General features: G+C 38.8%; 1 protein-coding gene across 4 annotated transcripts in view; it reads left to right on the forward strand.

Annotated features, from left to right (window-relative positions):
* The window catches only part of CAPRIN1 (cell cycle associated protein 1), a 49875-nt gene that overhangs the window by 9573 nt on the left and 16139 nt on the right, over window positions 1-24163 (forward strand). For 2 of the 4 annotated variants that reach the window (XM_035262341.3, XM_035262340.3), the window contains exons 3-11: window positions 8829-8891; window positions 9003-9089; window positions 13544-13782; window positions 13871-13953; window positions 16978-17115; window positions 20370-20422; window positions 20501-20587; window positions 23737-23892; window positions 23983-24091. In XM_035262341.3, the coding sequence (XP_035118232.1) occupies window positions 8829-8891; window positions 9003-9089; window positions 13544-13782; window positions 13871-13953; window positions 16978-17115; window positions 20370-20422; window positions 20501-20587; window positions 23737-23892; window positions 23983-24091 (1015 nt within the window). Of the gene's footprint in view, window positions 1-1350; window positions 1665-3293; window positions 3436-8828; window positions 8892-9002; window positions 9090-13543; window positions 13783-13870; window positions 13954-16977; window positions 17116-20369; window positions 20423-20500; window positions 20588-23736; window positions 23893-23982; window positions 24092-24163 lie in introns of all 4 variants that reach the window. The other 2 variants (XM_078340825.1, XM_078340824.1) reach the window with 2 other exon arrangements.

Genomic DNA, 24163 nt, shown 5'->3' on the forward strand with positions numbered 1-24163 from the left:
AGTTCAGAAATCCAGCATTCCTTACAGGTGTTCATTCAACATTCTGCTTTAACCAGTTTTCTACGTAGAATGCTCATTTCTCAATGAAAATTTGTTTCAGTGGTGTGCCACTCTTTAAGTTCTTGGTGTTAGAAGTATTTCCTTACTGGCTGGGCATGGTGGGTCATGTCTGTAATCCTAGCACTGGGAGAGGTCAAGAGTTCAAGACCAGCCTGGCTAACATGGTGAAACCCCATTTGTACTATAAATACAAAAAATTAGCAGTGCGCGGTGGTGTGCGTCTGTAATCCCAGCTACTCGGAAGGCTGAGGCAGGAGAATGGCTTCAACCCGGGAGGCAGAGGTTGCTGTGAGCTGAGATTGCGTCATTGGACTTCAGCTTGGGCAACAAGAGCGAAACTCTGTCTCAATAAATAAATAAGTAAAAAAATAAAAATATAAAAATTAGCTGGGCGTAGTAGTGCATGCCTGTAATCTCAGTTACAGGGAGGCTGAGGCAGGACAATTGCTGGAACCCAGGAGGCAGACACTGCAATGAGCTGAGATTGTGCCACTACACTCCAGCCTGGGTGACAGCTAGACTTTGTCTCAAAAAAAAAAAAAATATATATATATATATATATATATCCTTACCACCACTGTTTAATACTCTTCGTTTTCTGGAACAACATAGACTCCTGCTGCATGAGCGTGCTTTCAGCATTTGAAGATAGCTGCTATGGATCGGCTATGGATTGTAGTATATGTTCTCCTTTTAACAACTGAGGAAACTTTTGCTTACTATCTTTTCTGTCTCTTGGGGATTTCAGTAGCTAACAATACTTGGTTGAATTTGTAGAGGGCAAATAGGAGACAGCTGCCTACTACTGTGGGCAGAGTCGAAACTGCTAATTGTCTAATTGAAGAACAGAGAATGTGGGGTTGGGGACTTGAAATAATACCTAGAAAAACTGTTAAAGATTATGGAAAGTTGAGGAAAATAAATCTTTTGTCTTTGCAAAAATTTGTTCAGTACTCTAGAAGTGATTTATTTGACCTAGATACATAAAGTATAGCTAGGTGCTCCAAACTACTTTCATTATTTTGGGCTTCATTTTTAAGTATTCCCTCCCAGTGTAGAGATCACCTTATTTGAGAATAGGAGTTACGTAGCTTTCCTGGATAGCCAAATTAGTTTTTTTCACATGTTGTTTCCTTCTAATTTCTCTTCTATTTATAATTGTCTAGTTGAAGAATTTGGGTTTTTTTTTTTTTGGAGTTTATCATCTCTTGCTATTTATTTTTAATTGCATAATTAAAAATTTTTTCTTAAATTTTTTATTTATGGCATTTGTTGGCTATAACAATAAAGAAGCAAAGCTCAGGAGGACATCTATCTTGGATATCCCTCTTCTGGCACCCTAATGGCACTGTACTGAACTTAATTTAAAAAATCCATTTCAAGAAAATAACTTTGGTGGTGATGAAAAACTCTTTGGGAAGAATGGAAGATCTAGATGTACTGCAATTCAGCAACATAATAATCTGATTGGAGAAAGGAAAGGAGGAAAACAGCAGCAAGCAGAGGCAGAACTGGAATGTAACAACAGCTGGAAACCCCAGAATGACTTTCTAAGGGGGGGGTTGTTAAGGCACAAATGATTTTTCTGGGATTTAAGACCTTAGGTAAGTTATTTAACTGTATCTTTCAGTTTACAGTTAGGTGAAATATGATTGATAATAGTGTCTCCGTGATAGGGTTAGCTACATTTTAGTTTAAACTTGAATGTCTGTTAAATAGTAAATACTGTCAACTATTAAAAGCAATAACGAAACAGGAAATAGAGAGAGGTATGGTCACATCTCTCTATCCCATGATTCCCCCTTGAAGACTGGGTAATCTGGGAAATGGCCTGATTTTTATCTTGCTCACATATGTGCTATAAATGGATTTTTTAATATACTTGGGATACTCAGTGGCTGAAAAACTCTAAATTTAATTTCAAGATAGAAAGGATCTTAGAGGGCAGATTTGTGTTATCAGCATTTTAGGGTTGTAGGCTTTTGATGGATGATACTTTTTGTTGTGTGTGTGTGTGTGTGACAGAATTTCGCTCTTGTTGCCCAGACTGGAGTGAAATGGTGCCATCTTGGCTGACCTCAACCTCTCCCTCCCGGGTTCAAGTGATTCTCCTGCCTCAGCCTCTTGAGTAGCTGGGATTGCTGGCATATGCCACCATGCCTGGCTAATTTTATATTTTTAATAAAGATAGGGTTTCTCCATGTTGGTCAGACTGGTCTCAAACTCCTGACCTCAGGTGGTTCGCTTGCCTCTGCCTCCCAAAGTGTTGGGATTACAGGTGTGAGCCATTGCATCTGGCCTGAAAATATATTTTATGCTAGGAAAATGATTTTATTCTCCAGGAAAAATGCTTAACATTTATTTAATGTGTTTCATGAGCAGTTGACCAATTTATTGTTACCACTACTATGTATTAGCCATGTTCCAGCCTAGGAAAGAGTAAAACTGTGTCTGTCTGGAGCCCTTTATTACTCCTATCTTTACCACTCTGTTCTTGGTATAATATTGATCTGTCAATGTGACAAGCCATTCCTTGTGTATTCATGTAGTTCATGCTGATTCATGTAGTTCATGCTGTAAATTTTAACACTAGTGGACAAATTTTCTAGTTGGACTTAATGTAAGCCATTTGAATAGGAAGTGACAGTAGGAATAAAGCTACTTAAGACAGCATTATTTTTCTCTTGAGTAGTCTGTGCTTTCAAAGATAAGGCAAATTGTTTGGAGAAATATAGATACCATATTCTTTTCCTTGTCATGGAAGGCCACTTAGGAGTGAGCTAAGACTGCAAGCTATAGTAATCTTTATAGTTATAGTAATAGCTCCTTTCATTTGGAAAAGTAGAAAATTAGACCAACTGATTGTCCTAAGAGACTTTCTGTTTATAGTATGCATTTTGACATTTACCACTTAGTTTAACTTCTGAGGTGTCAGCTAAGAATGCAAGATTTAACAAAAGTACTACTTACAAATGGAAGATGATAACCCTTTTTTTCCTCTCTCACTACTCCTTTTCAGAGATGATAACTGATTATAAATGGATCTTCTCTTTATGAAATAGTTACTTTATGAAAAAGTTAAATAGATTTATAAGCCTAGAAACCCAACCACAATTAAACATGTTTTCTGTTGAAAACTGTAAACAACTTATCTCCAAATTAAAGCTGCCATATAATGGTTTTTAAGGTCACTAATCATGTCATGTGTTTGATGTAGAATAATTTATTTCCAGGTTCTGCTGGGCTATGACAAGGCAATTACAGTATATTTGAATGAGGTGAATGTTTCTCAAACTTACACATCAGAATCACCCAGAAGACTGGATAAACTACAATTTGCTGGGTTCCTCCAACCCTCACTGAGTTTCTGATTCAGTAGGTCTGGGGCAGTGTCTGAGAATTTGTGTTTCTAACAAGGCCAGCTGATGCTGATGCTGCTGGTTTGGGGCCGACAGTTTTGGGAATCACTGACCTAGACCAACATAGGGTCTCTGCTCTGCAGAGGTCTGATTGTATATAATAGCAAAACAAAATCCCTAACAGCTCAGATTCCATGGTGATAAAGTCTTCTGTATACCTTAATAGCCAGGAGATCAGGAGATACTATATTTTACTGATGAGGGAAAAACTAGTGTCTTTTAATTAAGTTTTTATTGTCATCTTGCAGTTTTCTTAGTTTTGGTATTTCCTCAGGTGAATACTATTTCTTAGAAACTTTGATCAGACTTAGGATGCTCCTTTCCTGAGGCTTGGGCAAAGACAGGGTATAGGATATTTGTAACAGTGTAGAAAGTGTTAACAGCCATAGAAGAACATGTATAATGCTATGATGAAACTTTTTTTATTGTGGTTAGAGAAATGTTATATGGATGATCTGTAGTTTTTTTTGGTCTCTCATTCTGTCGCCTAGGCTGGAGTGTGGTGCTGCAATCACTACTCATTTTAGCCTCAACCTCCCCAGGCTCAGTGATCCTCCCACCTGCACCTCCTGGGACTGTAGGTGCGTGCCACCATGCCTGGCTAATTTTTGTATTTTTTGCAGAGACAGGGATTTGCCATGTTGCCCGGGCTTAAACTCCTACTCCTGAGCTTAGATGATTGGCTCACCTTGGTGTCTCGAAGTGCTAGGATTATAAGCGTGAACCACTGTGCCTGGCCAAGACCTATAGTTTCTGTACCTTTTTAAAATTTTATTCTGTACCTCACTTTGTTGCCCAGGTTGGAGTGCAAAAAGGTTGATCTCTGTCACTGTAATCTTTGCCTCTGAGTTTCAAGTGATTCTTGTGTCTCAGGCTCCCAGGTAACTGGGATTACAGGTTTGCGCCACCATGCCTGGCTAATTTTGTATTTTTAGTAGAGACGAGGTTTTGTTATGTTGGCCAAGGTGGTCTTGAACTCCTGATCTCAAGCAATCCACCAGCCTTGGCCTCCCAAAGTATTGGGATTATGGGCGTGAGCCATGGCGTCCAGCCCTGTACCTTTGATTTACTACATTTTTTTGATTAGGTAATTCAGGAACTATGGTCTGCTCTTTGAAAATTCTGTTGAAGATTTCAGTTATGATTTACATACTTCTTTCCTTACAGTAAACTCAGTCCACCTTTTAAAAATATCAGTTCTTGAATTGAAAAGCTAGAAACATGTTAACAGTAATACTAAATCAGAGTAAGTAGGCACTTGAGCTTTAATAAAAATGCATAGTTTTTTTTTTTAAGACAAGATATTGCACTATCATGGGGTGCAGTCATGCTCATTGTGAATTCCAACTCCAGGTCTCGTGATCCTCCTGTCTCAGCCTCCCAGGTAGTTAGGACTATAGGCACTAAGTTTAAGAATTTCTTTGCCTGGATAATTTTTTTATAGAAACATAGTCTCACTATGTTGTCCAGACTGGTCTTTAACTCTTGGCCTCAAGTGATCCTCCTGCCTTGGCCTCCCAGAGTGCTGGGATTGCAGGTGTGAGCAACCATGCCTGGCCATAGTGCATAGATCTTTATTTTGGCTATGTAGAGTTGTTTTTGCATACTTTCTTTTGTCATAATGTTCTGTGAAGATGTGTACTATGAAGCTGAGTTTCACATACTGGCTGTTTTCCTTTCTTCTCATTTCCCCTTTAGCCTTGTTCCAGTTACTGCCTTGTAACAGATTAATCTCAGACTTTAAGGGATTAAAACCATGATTTTCTTATGCACAAAGATTCTGCCTATCAGGGATTCAGACAAGGCACACAGGAGTTTTGATGTTTCTGTTGATGACACTGGGGGCCACATGTGGGAAGACTGACTTGTTCATTTATTTGCTGCTTGGACTAAATGAGTAGAACCACAGGGATTGCTGATCAGAAGCTGTGAGGCCTCTCATCATGGCGTGGTTATGACATGGCAACCTCAGAGTTACTGTATTTGTATGATCGCTGAAGGCTCCAAACACAAGTATTTGGGTCGCCAGCAAATAAGGCAGAGATGGATTGCTTTTATGACTCGGCCTTGGAAATCGTACAGCATCGTTTATATAGTACTCTTGGTTGAAGCTTACTCAGGTACAATGGCAGGGGAAGTGGACTAGTTGTTGATTGAGTAGTGCCAGGGTCACATTGTAGAACAGTATGTGAGACTGCAGAATTTATAGCTATCTTTGGAAAATGTAATCTGCCATAGTTCTCGGTTTGGATGAATTCTAAATTTGCTATTATATAGAAAATTGGAGATTTTCTAATATAGGATAGCTTGTTCTATAATAGGACAGTGTAGGTTCATAATTAAGGATTGTTACTGGTGAGAGTCCTGACAATGTACTGAAGGCTGTCAATCTTAATTTTATATAGCATGGAATTCTAATTGTTTTCATTATACAAACTTCACTGCACAGTAGTTAAGTGTATAAAACAAAGCAAAAGGAAAACAGCTCCACCTATAATTTTACCACTCAGGTACCATTCTTACCCTTTTTAAAAAAGTCTTTTTATGTTTTATTTTCATCTCTATACAAGCATTTTTTAGGAATTTGATTCTACATCCATTTTGGCTAGATATATAAACTCTACCCTATGAAGGATGTATGGTGTATTTCTAGATTTAGTAACAATTTCCTTGAAAAATGTACTATAGAAAAAGGAAGATAATACATTGCCAGTTATAAGTTAATAGTGTTTTTTCTTTTGTTCAGTATTAGTGAACTGTGTACTAGAACTGAACTTTAGGCTCTCCTATTTGCATATTTTCTGTTGGTATATTTTGAAATAGAGGGATTGTGATTATAATAGTTATTTTGGAATACCCTAAGTCATACATTCAAATCTTGTTTAGTTTTTTTTTTTGTTTTTTGGATGGAGTCTTGCTATTTCCCAGCCTGGAGTGCAGTGGTGCGATTCGCCTGCCTCAGCCTTCCTAGTAGCTGGGATTACGGGAGCATGCCACCATACCCGGCTAATTTTTGTATTTTTAGGAGAGACAGGGATTCACCTTGTTGGCCAGGCTGGTCTCGAACTGCTGACTGCATTATCCACCAGCCTCAACCTCCCAAAGTGCTGGGATTATAGGCGTGAGGCCCCACACCTGGCCTGGTTTTTTATTTCTTAAAAGGAAAATAGCCTACCCTTTAAAAAAAACAAAACTTTTTATTTTAAAACTTATTTTCGGCTTCCCAAGCTTGTGAGTCTTCTTTCTCTGTTTTTAAAGAGGGAAGTATCCTCAGAGTATTGTGAGATAGTTGGACACATCTTTTGCACCTGGGGTCAGGTCTGTTGTATCAGTGCAAAAAACCTTTTTTGTTTTTTCCCCCTAAGTCATTAGACTGAAATTTTATACCTGTTTATTTGGAGGCCTAGAGATTTTTGTGAAGTAGTTCATCTAAGAATAAAATTGGATACTTTTAAAAGCCTTTAATGTCTTAATGATTATCTTGGTTTTATTTACCTCCATTGTTACTAACGAATTGTGGTAGGCTTTTCAATTTGGGGTGGAATGGCTAGGCAAGTTGACATTTGTTTCTGGTATAAAGAAAATATTTGACCTAAAAAAAATACCTATTACCATTACTTTTAAACTGGCTTCTGTGGTTTTGAATGCCCTTTATTAGAATTTAACTTTGCAGGCTGAGCACGGTGGCTCATGCCTGTAATCCCAGCACTTTGGGAGGCCAAGGCGGGCAGATCACCTGAGGTCAGGAGTTTGAGACCAGCCTGGCCAACATGGTGAAACCTTGTCTCTACTAAAAATACAAAAATTAGCTGGACGTGGTGGCAGGTCCCTGTAATCCAAGGCTGAGGCAGGAGAATCACTTGAACTGGGGAGGCTGTGGTGAGCCAAGATCCCGCCACCTCACTCCAGCCTGGGTAACAGGGTGAGACTGTCTCAAAAAAAAAAAAAAAAAAAAGAATTTAACTTTGTATTTCATTTCACAATTTTATTGTTAAGAGGGCAAGGAACTATGTATATTCATAGTTTATTGGGATTATTTTGGGTATTTTTCCCCTTACTTTAGATTTCTCCTCATTCCCTCTCCTCTGACCTTTACAATAATAACAGTTCACGATTGTTTTGCATTACCTGAATATATGTGGGGTCTTACTTAATAGTAGTATCCTGGAAAACCTGCAAAGTTTTAATTTTAGCAAGAAAGTATGATCTTAAACCAGATGTTAGTTTTCTGTCCTCACCCTTGAACTAACAGCAAAGCTGTTGCTTGTGTACTAGTGATGTAGCTATCTTGTTGTTCAAGATAAATGGATGAAGTACATTAAAGACAATATGCCTATGAGTTTATTCAGGAAAAAAAACTCTTTGGTTTTTTTTTTGAGACTGGGTTTCACTCTGTCACCCAGGCTGGAGTGCAGTGGCATTATTTCAGCTAAATGCGAACTCCACCTCCAGGGTTCAAGCGATCCTCCCACCTCAGCCTCTTGAGTAGCTGGGACTATAGGCTAACACCACCATACTCAGCTAATTTTTATATTTTTTGGTAGAGATGGAGTTTTATCATGTTGGCCAGGCAGGTCTTAAACTCCTAATCTCAAGTGATCCACCTGCCTTGGCCTTCCAAAGACTCTTATATCCCCTAGTCACATGAATTCTTTTTCTGGGGAGGGAGAGACTGAAATTTAACTTGATAAATGTCTGATATGCTCACTTGAGTATAAGCAGGATCGTAACCAAATTGTGGCCCTTTACCCATGTGGGTAGGAGCCATATGTCTAGTCCATCTAATACTCTTTCTTGATTAATCTAAAGAGTGAGTGATGTTGTATCATTGGTTTACAATACAGTCTTTGATGTCATTCAGCAATAGCTGGAGTATATCTAAAAAGTTTTATGTACTTAGGCTGGGCGCGATGGCTCACACCTGTAATTCCAGCACTTTCGGAGGCTGAGGCAGGTAGATCACCTGAGGTCGGGAGTTCGAGACCAACATGGCCACATGTTGAAGCCCGTCTCTACCAAAAAATACAAAAAAATTAGCCAGGTGTGGTGGTGGGTGCCTTTAATCCCGGCTACTTCAGGGACTAAGGCAGTAGGATAGCTTGAATCTGGGAGGTAGAGGTTGCACTGAGACGAGATTGCACCACTGCACTCTAACCTGGGTGACGAGTGAAACTCCATCTCAAAAAAAAAAAAAAAAATTCTTGTATGTAGTTAAACGAGTATATCTAAAAAGTTTATTTAAGGCAAAATTTGAGACAAACTAGAGGATTGCATGGGTTTTGTCAAGCATGCTTAAGCTGGTATAGATGTTCAACATGGAATGTAATTCTTTTTGTTCTTTTAATATAGGGTAAGCTTGATGATTACCAGGAAAGAATGAACAAAGGGGAAAGGCTTAATCAAGATCAGCTGGTAAAGATGTTGTATTTTTATTTAAGACCTAATGCTCACTATTTTAAATAAAATAATGAGTGTTACTTTTTGTCTTTCTAGTAAAGTTGGGTTTTGTCTTTGTCATTTTAGGATGCCGTTTCTAAGTACCAGGAAGTCACAAATAATTTGGAGTTTGCAAAAGAATTACAGAGGAGTTTCATGGCACTAAGTCAAGATGTAAGTGAAAAAAGTATACATATTTATGAAATACTTCTCTTGTTTCTTTGGGTTTTAGTCCTTCTATTACTATTGATAAGTGCTCTGCAAGGTGAGAGAGTTGTATCCAATTGTAAAGATGCCTTTGCATTCTGTAAAGTTTAGTGTAACACCTGAAAGATGTCTTTTAGAAATACTGAGTTTGAAGCTGGGGGGCAGTGGCATGTGCCTGTAGCCCTAGCTCCTCAATAGGTGGAGGCCAGGAGTTCAAGGCTGCAGTGCATATGATTGTGCTTGTGAATAGCCACTGCACTTCAGCCTGGGCAACATGACAAAACCCTGTCTCTTAAAAAAGATAGTAAATTTAAAACATTTTTAAAAAGGACTGAGTTCGAGATTTGACGAACATGTATAGTAGCTATGCTAAAGGTCTTATTGGTTTAAAATGTTAAGCTTTACAAATACATATAAATAAGCTAGTCATTACATATAAATAAATAAATTTTTTATTTATCACGTTCCTTATGTCTAATGACTAACAATTTAACTGTCAGAAAATGAAGCTTGTTTATGTAATTGGTAATTATTCTCTGCTTTAGCAATCTTAAGGGATATGGCAAACGTGCTCTTATGTCAGCACTCGATCCAACATAATAGTGGGTTTTTCATGTGACAAAAACCTTTGGGAATAAGGACAAAAGTTAAATGCAAGCAAAGTCAGATAATTTGTCAAGGCCAGAAAATTAAGCCATCTGAGTAAGTGTCAGCTTCTTTGGAGAAGACTGATAACATTGAAATACAGGAACGTACTATATAATGATGTTTCAGTCAACTGTGGGCCACATATATGATGGTGGTCCATTAGAATATAATACTGTGTTATTACTGTACCTATTATGTTTATATATATAAATACTACTGTTATAATTGCCTACAGTAGTCAGTACAGTAACATACTGTACACATTTGTAGCCTAGGAGTTATCATATGCTATACCATATGGCCTAGGTGTGAGGTAGGTTATACTATCTAGGTTGTGTAAGTACACTCCATGTTTGCACAATGATGAAATTCCCTACTGACATATTTCTCAGAATGTATCCTTGTTGTTAAGCAATGTGTGAATATATAAATTTGCCTCTAATTTGCTGAAACAAAAAACGGTTTATTATATGAGACAATGCAGTATAGGGATTAAGAGATCTGATTCCAGAAGGAGACTGCCTAGTTGAATCCTAATTTTGTACTTAGTAGTATGACCACGGATGAGTTGCTTAATTTCACTGTTTTTGTATTAGTCACGATTCTCCAGAGAAACAGAACCAATAGGATAGAAAAATGAGGCTGATGGGCAGAGGCCATCACAATGCCTCCCTTTTCTAATCTGTAATTTGGTGGTAATAATTTTATCTACCTCATAGGGTTGTGCTTAGAACAGTATTGGATGCATAACTAATATATTTCAAGCATTTGTTCTTTTTTTTTTTGAGACAGAGTCTTGCTCTGTTGCCCAGGCTGGAGTGCAGTGGCATGATCTCAGTTCACTGCAGCCCTGCAACCTTTACCTCCCTGCTTCAACTGATTGTCCTGCTTCAGCCTCCTGAATATCTGGGACTACAGACCTCAGTCACCATGCCTAATTTGTGTATTTTTAGTAGGGACGGGGTTTTACCATGTTGGCCAGGCTGGTCTCAAACTCCTGACCTCAGGTGATCCATCTGTCTCAGCCTCCCAAAGTGTTGGGATTACAGGCATGAGCCAACGTGCCTGGCTTCAAGTACTTAATCTTAGAATTACTTATTACAGTTTATTAGGGAAGGAAAATCTTTGTCTGACAGAAAAACTAATTTAATTTTGTACCTAGTGTCTTAGTCAACTTTGTGTTACTATAATGGAATGCCTGAGACTGGATAATGTATATAAAGAACAGAAATTTGTTTCTCACACTTCTGGATGCTGGAAAGTCTGAGATCAAGATACTAGCATCTTGCTACATTACTGTGTTCTCACCTGGGGGTAGAAGGCTAAAGGGCAAGAGAGAGTGATCACACTCCTGCAAGCTCTTTTTATAGTAGTAATTCATTCTAGATAGCTTCCAAAAGGCCCACCCTCCCAACACTATTGCACTGGGAAGATTAAGTTTCCAGCACTTGAATTTTAGGGGATGCATTCAGACTGTAGCACCAAAGTAGGGATTTATTCCACTTAGTTTGATGAAACCTGCCCAATTTCTTTTTCTTGCTTTTTTGAAATGGAAGCAGGATTGCTATACAGTTAAATGTAACATCTATTTTGGAAGTTACTATCACTGTGTAATGAAAATACCTGTATCCTTTTTTGCTTCTCTTGTAACACTTTGATATTTTCAGGACTTTTCTCTGAGCTTTGACTTCATTAGCAGAGCGTTTATTTATCTTTGATCCTTCGGTATACTTTCCACAATTATTAAACACACTTTGTTTTGCATTCAAGAACTTCTTTAGTCTGGTTCAGGCCTACCTTTTCACCTTCTTCCTTCTTGAGCTGTTCATTTCATCCAGAATAGCTTTCTTTCTTACTTTATTTTACTTAACTTCCTTTTACATTCCCGCCCCTTTCCTATGTCCTGCCTCCAGTTATCTATAAAGACCTTCTTGGGCAGGATGTGGTGGCCAATGCCCAGCACTTTCGGAGGCCGAGGCAGGTAGATCACCTGAGGCTAGGAGTTTGAGACTAGCCTGGCCAACATAGTGAAACCCAATTTCTACTAAAAATACAAAAATTGGGCATGATGGCATGCACCTGTAATCCCAGGAGGCTGAGTCAGGAGAACTACTTGAACTTGGGAGGTGGAGGTGTCATTGAGCCAAGATCTCCTTGCCACACTGCACTCCTCAGCAGAGTGAGACAGGAACAAAAAAAGGAAAGACCTTCCTGGTTGGGCATGGTGGCTCATACCTGTAATCCTAGTATTTTGGGAGGCTGAGGTGAGAGGATTGCTTGAGGCCAGGAATTCAAGACCACCCTTGGAAACATAGACCTTGCCTCAAATTTTTTAAAAGTATTTTTGAAGAAAGAACACTTGGCGGCTGGGTGCTGTGGCTAATGCCTGTAATCCCAGCACTTGGGAGGCTGAGGCGGGCGGATCACTTGAGGTCAGGAGTTCAAGACCAGCCTGACCAACACAGAGAACTAATAATAATACAAAAACATACCTACTAAATGTCTCCACTAATAATACAAAAATGTCGGGCATGGTGGCACATGCTTGTAATCCCAGCTGCTCGGGAGACTTGAGGCATGAGAATCACTTGAACCTGGGAGGCGGAGGTTGCAGTGAGCTGAGATCGCACCATTGGACTCCAGCCTGGGCAACAAGAGGGAAACTGTCTCATGCTTTTGCCCAGGCTGGAATGCAGTAGCCTCATTTCAGCTTACTGCAGCTGTCGCTTGCCATTTAATGTTAAGATATTATTTATTCTGCACACTGTATTACCATTATAGATTTGTCTTGTTATTGTGGCCTTCATCATTCCTCCCACGTCTCCTTCCCCATTTTTGGTTTTCTGTGTCTTGGTTCATCCGAGTGAGGCTTGAGAAAGGGGGAATAAGTGGAAAGGAAAAGACTGCCATAGCTCTTGAAAGATGGGCCTTCTCTGTCCTCAACTTGATATTAGATATGAGAGAGAGGGAGAGAAATTATAATAGAGTTTGACTGATGCCTTCCTTTCAGCCTTTCCAGGGAAGAAAAGAAGAATGTGGGAAAAATACGTTCATACTTAGCTTTATCTGTTTTTCTCCACCAGCTTCATCTTCTTCATAAAAACAAACTAGGCACTCTTTTTAAGTAGGATGGAATGTCTGAGACTGGCAGTGGATTTTGTGGGGCAAAGGGGCACTTGTGGGGTTTTGGCATTTCCTTGTGAGTCATTAGTAGATACCTAAAGTCCATAGAGGAGCTAGATTGGGGTAAGATTTTTATTGTTGCTATGGTTGGGTTTCTTTTTTCATTGGCCCAAGCCTTTAAATTTTTCTATAATTTCCAAATTCATAAAATGTTTACTTTTTATGCAAATGATGAAAAACTTCAGACATATATATCTAACGAAAGAAAACAATACAATGAAACTGTTTGTACCTGTACCCAGCTTGTATATTTATCATCTCATGGTCAGTCGTATTTCACATAAATCTACATTTATTTCCTTTCTCCCTTTGCCCTCTAGATTATTTTGAAACAGGCCCCAAACACATTACTTCATGAGTAACATTTCAGTAGTTAAAATACCTTCTAGGGAAAGAGCTGTTATGAATTTTTAATAATTGCTTAAAATAGATTATGTTTAAAACTTTATTTGTAAGTCAGGAATCATCCTTTGTATTGGGGTCACATCTCACTCATTGAGTAAAACATGTCTTATTTAAGCTAGACTTGAAATGAATTGAACTAAGTTTTTTGGAACTCATTTTGGTGTCATGTTTATATTGTTTTGCAGATTCAGAAAACAATAAAGAAGACAGCACGTCGGGAGCAGCTTATGAGAGAAGAAGCTGAACAGAAACGCTTAAAAACTGTACTTGAGTTACAGTATGTTTTGGACAAACTGGGAGATGATGAAGTGCGAACTGACCTGAAACAAGGTTTGAATGGAGTGCCAATATTGTCCGAAGAGGAATTGTCATTGTTGGATGAATTCTATAAGTTAGTAGACCCTGAACGGGACATGAGCTTGAGGTATAGTGGTATTTGATAATAGAAACTTCTGAATATTGCTTTAAGTTGACAACTGAAAGGTTATTAATTAGCTTTTTACTATTAAAAGGTTGAATGAACAGTATGAGCATGCCTCCATTCACCTGTGGGACCTGCTGGAAGGGAAGGAAAAATCTGTATGTGGAACCACCTGTGAGTATTACTGATAACTTTGATTTCATAACTTAGAATTTTTAACAATTGGTTTTCCTGTGTTCATTGTTCAATTGGGAGAAAATAGTTTTCCTAATTTTTTTTTTTTTTTTTTTTTTGGAGACAGAGTCTCACTGTGTTGCCTAGGCTGGAGTACAGTGGCACAATCTCAGCTCACTGCAACCTCTGCCTCCTGGGTTCAAGTGATTCTCCCACCTCAGCCTCTCGAGTAGCTGGGATTATAGGCATGTACCATCATGTCTAGCCAACTTTTGTATTTTTAGTAGAGAGGGGTTTTGCCATGTTGGCCAGGCTGATGTCAAACACCTTACCTCAGGTGATTCACCTACCTGGGCCTCCCAATGTGCTGGGATTTATTTACAGGCATGAGCCACTGCATCCAGCTCATTTTCCTATTTAAAACTAATACTGAAAAAAATTTGGAAGTGTATACACAACATTCGTCTATTTTTTGGTTTATTTCCTTTTTGTATCTTTGTGTGTTTTATCTGTAATGTGGAAATCAAAACACTGGCAAGAAACAACTAAAATTGTGTGAATATGATAGTTCTAGCTTCACACGGTCTTGTATGTAACTAAACTGTGTTTGAGGTGGACAGATTAACATCACATTGACTTTCCGGAGCTTTTGGTATTAGACGGACTGTTTGTTTTATGGCTGAAGTTTATGAAACAATTACTGCATCTCATACATTTTATTCATGGTTATTGCCTTAGTTTTTTTAATTTTTTATTTTTTGAGATGGAGTCTTGCTCTATAACCCAGCCTGGGGTGCAATGGCGCCATCTCACACTGCAGCCTCCGCCTTCCGGGTCCCGGTTCAAGCAGTTCTCCTACCTCAGCCTCCCAAGTATCTGGGATTACAGGCGCAAGCCACCATGCCCAGCTAATTTTTGTATTTTTTCACCATGTTGGCCAGTCTGGTTTCACCATGTTGGCCAGTCTGGTCTTGAACTCCTGACCTCGTGATCCACTCGCTTGGCCTCCCAAAGTGCTGGGATTACAGGCATGAGCCACCTCAGCTGGCCAAGTCTTTCTTTAGTTTGTCTTAAACATCTACTAATTTGGGGATATTGGGGTTTTTTTTAATATTTAAAATATGCTGATACTTGGTCTCATTTTCTGTGTGAGTTCCTTATTCTCAAACATGGTATGAACTGATTTTCTTGAAAGGGGACATTTAAGTTTCATTCTTCCAGTAAACTAGTAATTTTTCATTTTAACTTGTTAAATCAGAGAATAGATTCTTATCTTTGCCATTTATAAGGTTAAATTAGGAAGATAGGTTTTTGAACATAAAATGAAAGTGTCTGTGTTTATGCCTTTTTAGCTGTTGGAAGGGAGTTTTAGGTCAAGCTTCATCAGATTTTCATGAGCATTGTTGAAGAGTAACAAAGGTGTTATAAAAACCTTTAAGCTTAAAGCTTGTTTTGGGGTATTTTCTATCTACTCTTGTTCCCATATCTTAGGAATGTAACATCTTTACAATGGAAAGGTAGTAATATACCCAAATTAGTGTTTTTATGTGCATTTGATTTGTATCTATAAGTTGTTGGAAACAGTTTTGAGTCAGGAATCTCTGAAGTGACATAAGGAAAACATGTGAAGTGTTCATTATTGAAAGACATGTTGGCAGTTTATTAGGATTAATTTTGCAATGCTTTGATATAATATGGTCCTTGAAATTTTATTTTTCTTTACAGTGACCTATCAGGAAGTGGCCCTATTCTATATCTATTAATAATATACAAGTCTAGGAAATTGAAAATAATAACTTTATACGTCTCCCCCTTTACCCTGCACTTTTTCTTAATATCCTGGTACACCAAATTCTTTTAGTTTTTGTTTGTCTTTAAATATCTTTTAACTGTCTAATTCTCTTTCTCCTTTGCTTTTATGCCTTTCTCTTGTCTGATGCGGTTGCTCAACTGAGTCCACCCCTCTCCCTCTTTAAAATATTAAGTGGTTCATCTCAGTTATATTTTACTAAGTTTGTTCTTAACTTCAAGGACATTCATGGTCTGGCACTTACCAGTTTTTCCAGCTACATGTTTCCCTGTGCTTTTTCTTTATTCCCTTCATTTCAGCCACAGTGGCTTCCTTTCCTTTTCTTGTATTTAATGTCCTTTGTATAGGACTTTGTAATGCTGTTTCCTCTACCTTGAAACACTTCTTCCCCTCTACTCTTCTAGATTTCAACTCTTGTAGCACTTACTAGAAGAGCCTTTTGTGACCTCACTCTGATTGGTTCCAATCTATTGTACTTCTGTATAGTACTTTTCACAGATGTAAGTTTTTTGTATTTGTATCTGATGTCATCTCTGTTAGACCATAAGGTTAATGAGGGGAGATATTGTGTCTTTACATACCTTTTTGTATTCCCATTGCCTAGCATATTGCCTAATGTAGATTAGGCACTGAATAAATACTTACTGAATGAATAAACATTAAATATTATCTTTTTCCCCCTATCTAATTTACTTAAAATACATAAGGTTCAGGCTGGGAGCAGTGGCTCACACCTGTAATCCTAGCCCTTTGGGAAGCCAAGGTGGGCAGATCACCTGAGGTCAGAAGTTCAAGACCAACCTGGGTAACATGGTGAAAACCTGTGTCTACTAAAAATACAAAAACTGACCAGACATGGTAGTGCATGCCTGTAATCTCAGCTACTTGGGAGGCTGAGGAATGAGAATTATTTGACTCTGGGAGGCGGTGGTTGCAGTGAGCTGAGATCATGCGACTGCACTCCAGCCTGGGTGACAGAGCAAGACTGCATCTCAAAAAACAAAAAAACCATAATGTTTAATATAACTACATTCTTCTTGTTCCCTATCATTGTGTAATACATTTCTGTTCTTGGTGAAATTTAATCTTTCTATGTGTATATGTGTTTTAGTAACAGTTGTTTTTTAACAACAGTATTTTGTAGAATGCTGAATCTTTTTCAAGCCATGCATCCTCAAATAAGTCTAACATTATAATTCATGTTCTTTTTTAAGATAAAGTTCTAAAGGAAATTGTCGAGCGTGTTTTTCAGTCAAACTACTTTGACAGCACCCACAACCACCAGAATGGGTTGTGTGAGGAAGAAGAGGCAGCCTCAGCACCTACAGTTGAAGACCAGGTAGCTGAAGCTGGTGAGTATTAGGTGGATATGAACTTAGTTTAGGGTCCTGGTTTTATTTGATTTTGCTACAAGTTTAAGCTATACACTTACGTAGTTTTCATATATGTACACTAGATTTTATTTTATTATATATATATTTATATTTTTAAAAATTTCCTTATTATACTTTTAAGTTCTGGGATACGTGTGCAGAACTGAAGGTTTGTTACATAGGTATTACACATGCCATGGTTGAGGTTTGCTGCATCCATCACCCTGTCATCTACATTTGGTATTTCTCCTAATGTTATCCCTCCCCAGTCTCCTTACCCCTGCTGTCCCTCCCTTAGCCCCCTACTCACTGGATTTTATTTTTAAAGAGACTTTAAGCATGACAACATGTTAAGACAGATTACCAAGAGTAATTCCTAGAAGTATTCATTATCAGTCATTTGTCTTACTAGTCTTGATCACTATTATAAACTGATAGTACTTTTGCAGTGGTATTGCTGGGCAGGAGCATGGGTGAGGCCTACTGTTACAAGGATTTTCAAATAGTTTTTGTCTGAAATGCTCAGATTTGCTATTTACCATGCCAGTGCATTGGATTAATAGTATGAGTTTATTTTGTTTTGTTTTAATCATGGGGACATTATAACTCCATGATCTTGAACTATAAATTCCTCCAAGACAAGGAGTCTTTTCCAGTTAATTGTAAAATTAATTATATAGCTAGAAACTTAACTGAATATTTTTGTGATAACTCTTAAGTTGATGAGTAAAATTCCAAATACAAGGAAACATTGGAGCATAAATTTTGTAATGGTTATGAAAGCATGGGTTTTAGAATCAGAGTGCCTGGATTTAAATTTTGGCTTCAATACTTACTAGCTCTGTAACTTTGGGCAAGTTAGTAAAACTCTTATACCTCAGGTTCCCCATTTAGAAAATATGTCAAGTGTGTATACAGTGCCTGGCACATGGTAAGTAAGCACTTAGTAAGTGGTAACTAGAAGGTGGAAACTAGAAGGGAAGGTTGCACATTGGTGGAATTAATAGTTGGAGATAAACATAAGACAATCTTTTTCCCTCCTCTTACACTTTACTAAGTAAGATTTTTAATCTGTATGCTACTTTATCCTATTACTTATGAGAATAGAGAGCGATTTTAATATAGTAGCTCTTTATTTGCATTATACATTATCTGAAATAGCTATCTTGAACTTAACATAATTCTGGAATAAATGGTAAAGAAAACTTTCTAAATATAAGAGATACACACACACATATATATATATACACAAATACTGTTAATTAACTTTGTAAGTAAGTTTAGATTATGTGATGGTGAACTATTTACTTATTTGCAATTTTTTTTTTTTTTTTGAGACTTGTTGCCCAGGCTGGAGTGCAAGGGTGCTATCTTCGCTCACTGTAACCTTTGCCTCCTGGGTTCAAGCGATTGTCCTGCCTCAGCCTCCCAAGTAGCTGAGATTACAGGCATGTGCCACCACCCCCAGCTAATTTTGTATTTTTAGTAGACACAGGGTTTCACCATGTTGGTCAGGCTAGTCTCAAACTGCTGACCACAGGTGATCTACCCGCCTCAGCCTCCCAAAGTGCTGAGATTACAGGCATGAGTCACTGTGCCAGCCTACTTATTTGGAATTTAAGTTAATTTTTTTTTTTTCCAGGGCATTGGGGGCAGAGTCTAGCTCTGTTGCTAAGGCTGGAGTGCAGTGGCATGATCTTGACTCACTGCAATTTCCACCTCCCAGGGTCAAGTGATTCAACTGCGTTGGCCTCTCTAGTAGCTGGGATCACAGGTGCATGCCAGCACACCCAGCTGATTTTTTTTGTATCTTTAGTAGAGTTGGGGTTTCACCGTATAGGCCAGGCTTGTCTTGAACTCCTGACCTCAAGTGATGTGCCTCCTGAAGTCCTGAGATGACAGGCATAAGTCACTATGCCCAGCCTTAAGTTGAATTCTTTTTATTTTATTTTTATTTTCTGGGGTAGGGGTGGGGATAGGGGACTGACTCTCTGTTGCCCAGGCTGTAGTATAGTGGTGTGATCTCTCAGCTTGCCACAACGTCTGCCTCCCTGGTTCAGTTGATTCTCGTGCCTCAGCCTCCTGTGTAGCTGGGATTACAGGCGCACACCACCACGTCTGGCTAATTTTTGTATTTTTTAAAGGAGATAGAGTTTCACCATGTTGGTTAGGCTGGTCTCAGACTCCTGACCTTAGGTGATCCCCCTGCCTCGGCCTTCCAAAGTGCTGTGATTACAGGCGTGAGCCATGACGCCCGGCCTAGTTGAATTCTTAACTTTAAAAATAATTTCTTATACTTTATGGCATCATTTCTAAAAATAAACTTTGTTTTTATTTTTATTTTTTTGAGATGGAGTTTTGCTTTCGTTTCTCAGGCTGGAGTGCAATGGCCTGATCTTGGCTCACTGTAACCTGTCTCCGGGTTCAAGCGATTCTCTTGCCTCAGCCTCCCAAGTAGCTGGGATTTTAGGCATCTATCACCACGCCCGGCTTATTTTTCAGATTTTTTTTTTTGAGACGGAGTTTTATTCTGTTGCCCAGGCTGGAGTGCAATGATCTCTGGCTCACTGCATCCTCCATCTCCCAGGTTCAAGTAGTTCTCCTGCCTCAGCCTCCAGAATAGCTGGGATTTCAGGCATGCACCACTACGCCTGGCTAATTTTTGTATTTTTAGTAGAGATGGAATTTTGCCATGTTGATCAGTCTGGTCTCCATCTCCTGATCTCAAATGATCTGCCTGCCTTGGCCTCCCAAAGTGTTGGGATTACGGGCATGAGCCACCATGCCTGGCCTAATTTTTTGTATTTTTAATAGAGACCGGGTTTTGCCAGGATGGTCTTGAACTCCTGATCTCAAGTGATCCGCCCTCCTCAGCCTCCCAAAGTGTTTGGATTACAGGTGTGAGATACTGTGCCCAGCTGACTTTACTTTTTAGAGCAGTTCTAGGTTCACAACAAAACTGAATGGAAGGTATAGAGATTTGCCATTTACTTTCTACCCTCACAGATGCACAGCATCACCCACCAGAGTGGTACATTTGTTAACAGTTGATAAACCTACAATGACACATCATTATCACCTGAAGTCCATATTTTACATCTGGGTTTACGCTTAGTGTTGTAATTCTATAGGTTTGGACAAATGTATAATGACATGTATCTACCAGTATTACACAGAGTAGTATTGCTTACCTATAAATCTTTTGTTTTGCATCATTTTTTATTACCTCTTAGAACCTGAGCCAGCAGAAGAGTACACTGAGCAAAATGAAGTTGAATCAACAGAGGTATGATTTTAATTTAATGGCTGCCTTTACTTTGCTGCCTTTCAAACAGATTTCTCAAATATTTGCTTTGCTTTGCAGTATGTAAATAGACAGTTCATGGCAGAAACACAGTTCACCAGTGGTGAAAAGGAGCAGGTAGATGAGTGGACAGTTGAAACAGTTGAGGTAAGAGATCTCTGTATTGCAAGGTTGTTGTCTTTGTCTTCAGTTAGTAATTTTTATCTTTACTGAGAACAAATTAAGACTGATTTTTGCATCATTAGTACATTTATTACAGTAACAAACTCATTACGTTAGACTGTTACTTCAAAAAAGATGAATGTTTATCCCTGTAGATGTTTAATAGGATCACTGCTTTGCTGAACCAGTTTTAAAAAATTTATTTTATACAAAGTTACCTGTGGATTAATTTATCTGTTACCATAATTTGTCTCTTTCTGAAATTAGGTTGCTCTGTAAAAATCTGGGCTCCCACGCTGATAGCTGTGTGTTGGGGTATCATCTTGCACTCCTCGCTTACCCTAATTCTGTTTGGTCACTAGGCTGTATGTAGACTTCTTCTAGTGTTTTCTAATGCTGTCTCTCAACTGAGATGATGCTTTTTTTCGGGTCCTCATGTCTAGTTCAGTGATTCCCTTCATATTATTCCTCTGTGACTGCCTCTGAATCATCCTATTGATTGTCAGAACTTAATCATTGGAAAAGTTAGCTTTAAGTTACTTGTACTTGAGGTTCTCAGTGATGCCTTATTAACCTGTAAGCCTTACCAATTGGTCCTGGCCTACCTTTTGATCCTCTTTTAGATGTCTGTCTTGACACCTCCAAAGTTCAGGAAAACAGTTTTAAGCTAAGGGCAGTATGTTTTCGTTTTTAGTATGTTATTCTATTAAGACCATTCTCCTGGCTGGACATGGTGGCTCATGCCTGTAATCCTAGCACTTTGTGGGGCTGAGGTGGGTGGATTATATGAGGCCTGGAGTTCAAGGCCAGCCTGGCTGACATGGTGAAACCCTGTCTCTACTTTAAAAGCGATTTAACAAAAACCTGGGTGTGGTGGTGCATGCCTGTAATCCCAGCTATTTGTGAGGCGGAGGTTCGGGAATTGCTTGAACTGGGGAGGTAGAGGTTGTAGCAAGCTGAGATCATGTCACTGTATTCCAGCCTGGCTGACAGAGCGAGACTCTGTCTCAAAATAAATAAAAACAACAACAACAAAAAACCCATTCTCCAAAGAGATTCCAAAGATTTTTTTGTTTGTTTTTATTTTTGAATGAGTCTTACTGTTACCCAGTAGGGATGGGGTTTCACCGTATTGGCCAGGCTGGTCTTGGACTCCTGACTTCAAGTGATCTGCCCGCTTTAGCCTCCCAAAGTGCTGGGATTGCAGTCATGAACCACTGTACCCGGCCCAAGCATGCTATAATTGTGCCAGCAGCTTCATCCCTGTATTGGAGCACCAGAATCTCCCGTTGATACATAAAGAATTAGGTACTTACCCCAGAAAGGTACTTTGGATGAAAATACTGCCCTACAGAGTCCCAACAAAATAGTGTATATTTACTGAATTAAAAAGTGCAGTTCAGAAGTGTTACAGGAGGGTTAGAAGAGAAATCAATCAAAAAGATTAGTAGAATGGTGATTTACAGTTGTTCCTTGGTATACAAGGGGCATTGGTTCTAGGACACCCACACATACACCGAAATCTGCTCATACTCAAGTTGTGCCATGTATATGCGGGACCCACATATACACAGGTGTTTCATATCCCAGGAGTACTGGTTGAAAAAAAATACGTGGATAAGTGAACCTGTGCAGTTCAAACCTATGTTGTTCAAGGGTCAGCTGTATATCTGAGGTGTACAAACCCATTGAGCCTTGACTGAGTAGATGGGATATATGGTTTTAGGGGAGCCAGGTAACCGAGATGAATTAACATGGATGTGGAAGTAAAAATAAGCTATTAGTGTATTTGTTTTGTTGAACATTATAATGAAAGATTATCATTGGCATAGTAGGAAAAAGTTGGGAAGCAACATATATTGTGTTTTGTGGTTTTGTATTTTTTGCATTTTGAGAAGAGCATACTACTTACCATTGTGCCATCGTGGTTTGTTCTTGGTATCTGATAGGTAGGCCTTTCTAAAGGTGATCCACGTGAGATTACACAAATTTTTGGAGCATCTTGAAGTTGGTACTACACAGTTGTTGGTTTTGGTTTGGTAGCAATTTTTATCTGTGTTGTTTATAAAGGAAATAATTGACTTTGCCTAGTTTCAACCATTATGAGTTGTCCAGTTTTAAATCCAGACAGGATAATATAAATTTGATGTAATAAAAGTTAGTGAGGATTTCCTTGCAGAGCAGGGAATAAAAACAATAACCAGAGGAAATTATTAGAGCTGGGAAAAGACTACTAGATGGAACTTTGGCTTATGTAAAAGTTTAGATGAGGTAGTAAAGCTTGATCTTGTGGTGTTGGCTGAGAAGATGGAATGATGCTAATAATAGCTAACATTTCTTGAGTGCTATATACCAAGTTTTGAGGCAGATAGATTTGACATAGATATGTAAATTCAGTTACTATAGAAAACCTAGCAATTTTAAGAAAAATACATCGTTTTAAGATGTAAATACACACGGGTAATCTTCCTTCAAAAGTAGCTTATAAAATCTGAGGCTGAGCGAGATGGCTTATGCCTGCATTCCCAGTGCTTTGGGAGGCTGAAGCGGGTGGATCATGAGGTCAGGAGTTCAAGACCAGCCTGGCCAACATGGTGAAACCCTGTCTCTACTAAAAATACAAAAATTAGCCGGACATGGTGGCAGGTGCCTGTAATCCTAGCGACTCAGGAGGCTGAGGCAGGAGAACTGCTTGAATCTGGGAGGCTGAGGTTGCAGTGAGCCAAGACCCTGCCACTGTGCTTCAGCCTGGGTGACTGAGCGAGACTGCCTCAAAATGAAAAACAATTAAAAAATAGATAAATAAATCTGAAATGCTACATAGTGATCCTGTGCAACTGAAATGATGAAGATTTTATAAGCTACTTTCGAAGGAAGATTACCCTTGTGTTATTTACATCTTAAAATGATGTATTTTTCTTAAAATTGCTAGGTTTTCTATAGTAAACCTGTAGAAGTGATGACATTTTTCAGAATGTTAAATTTGGCATAAATGTAGTCCATTTGGGTAACTACATTAAATCCTGTTCTGTTTATAGTATGGATAGTATATATAGTTTGGGGACCCATCATGATGGTAATGAGTGGAGCTTTTTTGTGCTCCTATTCCTTCTTAACCTTTTTTCCTAACTTAGGTGGTAAATTCACTCCAGCAGCAACCTCAGGCTGCATCCCCTTCAGTACCAGAGCCCCACTCTTTGACTCCAGTGGCTCAAGCAGATCCCCTTGTGAGAAGACAGCGAGTACAAGACCTTATGGCACAGATGCAGGGTCCCTATAATTTCATACAGGTATGTTCATTTTAGTCAAACACTGTATCAGAAAGTTTAAGTGTTTATATTATTTGACTTTATTCTATTCTATCCTAACTTAACCTGTAGGATTCAATGCTGGATTTTGAAAACCAGACACTTGATCCTGCCATTGTATCTGCACAGCCTATGAATCCAGCACAAAACATGGACATGCCCCAGCTGGTTTGCCCTCCAGGTTAGTAGTGGTACATTTTTTATGTGAGAGAGAAGTATAAGGCCAGTACTTTCAGGTTTTATAAAGTTTGTG

This window comes from Callithrix jacchus, chromosome 10, assembly GCF_049354715.1.
Source record: "Callithrix jacchus isolate 240 chromosome 10, calJac240_pri, whole genome shotgun sequence".
Classification (NCBI taxonomy): domain Eukaryota; kingdom Metazoa; phylum Chordata; class Mammalia; order Primates; family Cebidae; genus Callithrix; species Callithrix jacchus.